Here is a 2941-nt window from a genome sequence, read left to right as displayed (position 1 = left end):
ATTCATCCGATGATGGACACTTAGGTTGCTTCCATGTCCTGGCTATTGTAAATAGAGCTGCAGTGAACATTGTGGTACATGACTCTGCACATTCAGTTTTTCGTTTGTCTCTCACTAGGAATTGTTACCGCCCCCTTCCTTCACTGCACGGGCAGATGGGGGAGCAGATGCCCAGAGGGGGACCTTTCCCAGCAAACAGGGCCAGGCTGGGCCTCGAAGCCTAGCTCTTGATCCCCACCTGCGCTGTCCCCACATCACAACACTGCGTTTCCAGAGGCGATGGTGACTTACCTGACGCCCCCCAGTGTTTGGCAGACTGGGGACCTGGCATCTCCAGGAGAGGGTGGCAAGCTCCTTCTGTCCTCTCTTGTCCCCTGGAGAGAAAACAACAGAGAAGACTCTCCTAAAATAAATCTTCCAAATAAAGGTCTCCGAAGACCTGGCTAGTGAGCAACACCCCTTCTAACCAGCACACGAGGGCCCCGCAGTTGAAAGGACATGGAAGGGGGTGCAGAGGGGTTCCCAATGCGGGCTGAGGCCTCCTGTGCACCAGCACTTCTCTTCTGACTGTCTCTGGATCAAGAAGCAAAGCCGGGCTTCCCTGGTGGTGCAGTGGTTGAGAGTCCACCTGCCCATGCAGGGGACACGGGTTCGTGCCCCGGTCCGGGAAGATCCCACATGCCGCGGAGTGGCTGGGCCCGTGAGCCATGGCCGCTGAGCCTGCGCGTCCGGAGCCTGTGCTCCACGACGGGAGAGGCCACAACAGTGAGAGGCCTGCGTACCGCAAAAAAAAAAAAAAGAAGAAGAAGCAAAGCCGACTTTCCTTCCTTTTACGATGCTAGTGAGGCTCAGAGAGGCTAGGCGCCTTGTCTGAGGTCACACAGCCTGTCAAGGGAAGAGCCAGATTCGGGGGCCCAGGCCTCTTTAGCTGAGCTCGTCTTATCACACAAGAGGCCAGCCCAGCACGGCTATTGGGTCTTTCCTAAATACACCCCATTGCATCCCGCCCTCTGAGCCTTGACCCCTCCATCTGCTTTCTCCTATGGGAATCCTGCATCTTCTTACAGGCCTGTATCAGAAGCTACCCTTCCTCTGAAGGTTTTGCTGATCCCTTAAATAGAAGGCACCTCTTCTCCTGTGAATGGGAAGTCTCTGTGCCTCTCCCGTCTTTTCACAAACACATGTGGTCCCCTCGGTGTCAGCTGTGGAGCCAGGAGGTGGGATGGAGGGAACAAAGTGGGGGCTGCAGCCTTAGGGTCCAATGGGGGAGGCAGACAGCAAGCGAATAAGCAAGAATATACTCAGAAGTGTTTCGAGAGTGGTGAGTGCTGGGAATATAATAAATAATGATGAAAGCAAAGAGGGTCGCAGTAGGGGTGGGTCACTGCTTGTGCCAGAGTGGTCAGAGAAGGCCCCTTGAGGGGTGACGTTTAAGCTGAGACTAGGTAAGTGAGAAGGAGCTGGCTGTGAGACAGCCTGGAAAGTGTACCAGGCAGTGAGAACAGCAGGTGCAAATATCCTGCAGTGCGAATGCCATCGGTGTGCTTGAGATTCAGAGAAAAGGCCAGCAGCACAGAGCATTTCCTGATATCATCTTCTTCCAGAAGCTCCTGGGGTGCAGGGACCAACTCTGGCTCCCCTGTGTCTCCCCTCACCTGGTTGGGACATCCCTTTGTTCATTTTTGTGGAGTTGGATTCAATAGAGGGACATCTGATCAACCCCTGGTGCTGACACCAGTCTCTGACCTCCTTAATTAATATTAAGGCTAAGCAGAGCAGATGGACACTGCTGGAGAGATGGGGGAGGGCCACTGTGGCTTGCAGGCGAGCCCACATAGAGGGGCCTGGACCCCAGAGCTTGAATCCTCAGCCACTTACAACCTGGACACTCTGAAAAGTCACTTCTCCTCCCTGGGCCTCAGTTTTCCCCTCTGTAAAATGGGGACAATCAGTCCCAGATCCCTGAGTGTTTGCAAAGATTAATGAGGAGACAGAGCCCAGCTCATTCTGAGCACCTGGATGCGGTCACCCCTCTGAGCTGAGGTCACGGGCTCCAGGGTCTGGTTCCGTCCCCCAGATGAGGAGGAACACACAGTGGTTCCTGGCTGCTCACCAGATCCCTTTCCCCGGACCTTCTAAGTCAGAAAGTTCAAGGCAAGGGGACTCTATATCTTCTTAGATCCCGCTGGTGACCCTCATGGGCTAAGACAAGTGGCTATGAAAGAGCTCAGGGTCCGAAGTCAGACACATCCGGGTCTGAAGCCTGGCTCTGCTTCTTACTAGTTGTGTGACGTCGTAGACATTGCTGGACTCTGAGCCTCAGTTTCCTCATTTGTGGAAGGGGAATAATGATAAAATGTACAATATGGGATTATTGTCAGAGTCAAATAAGACATTGTATATAAAGTACTTAGAAAAGGAACTGACATGATTAACCTTCAGAAAACTATCATCACCACTATTATTATAGTTATTATTACTAATAATTTGTGGGTGACATGGCATCGTGAAGCGAAAGATATGGTAGGCTCATCATTTCCCATCTCATTCATTCATTCATTCATCCCCACGCTCCCTTGCTCCATCACTTCAGCTTTCCCTTCTGCAGCAGATTCGAGAATCAAGAGAAAACACCAGTGTGAGGTGAGGGGGCCGCAGTCAGGTCCTGGCCAGTCTCTGCTGCACGGACCACCTCTGACTCACCTCTGTCATTTTCTTTTGCAGAATTCACTGCTCTGGTGGCTGAAAGCTAAGAGGCTCTGACTGCCCAGGTCTTGTCCTTCTCTGCCCCAAACACCCGATCTCAGCCCCACTTGCTGCCCTCCTGCCTTTCTGTTCAGTTTGTTTATGTTATTTTTACTACCCCCGTCCCTTGTGGCCCTTGAAGGACACCATTCTTCTGGAAAATGATGGAGAATCAATAAAGGCTGTACCAATCAGA

The 2941-nt window shown here is 52.2% G+C and overlaps 1 protein-coding gene across 1 annotated transcript in view; it reads left to right on the top strand.

Annotated features, from left to right (window-relative positions):
• PVALB (parvalbumin) overlaps positions 1 to 2941 on the top strand; it is a 17588-nt gene extending 14647 nt beyond the window's left edge. Inside the window, exon 4 of the mRNA XM_027107529.1 lies at positions 2725 to 2941. Within this exon, the coding sequence (XP_026963330.1) occupies positions 2725 to 2753 (29 nt within the window). The 3' untranslated portion in view covers positions 2754 to 2941. The remainder of the gene's footprint in view (positions 1 to 2724) is intronic.

Source organism: Aethalodelphis obliquidens, unplaced genomic scaffold (genome assembly GCF_003676395.1).
Source record: "Aethalodelphis obliquidens isolate GAN/ISIS:26980383/991018 unplaced genomic scaffold, ASM367639v1 scaffold8, whole genome shotgun sequence".
Taxonomy (NCBI): Eukaryota; Metazoa; Chordata; class Mammalia; order Artiodactyla; family Delphinidae; genus Aethalodelphis; species Aethalodelphis obliquidens.
The sequence above is the reverse complement of the archived record's forward strand: the minus strand, read 5'-3'. Positions and strand labels throughout refer to the sequence as shown.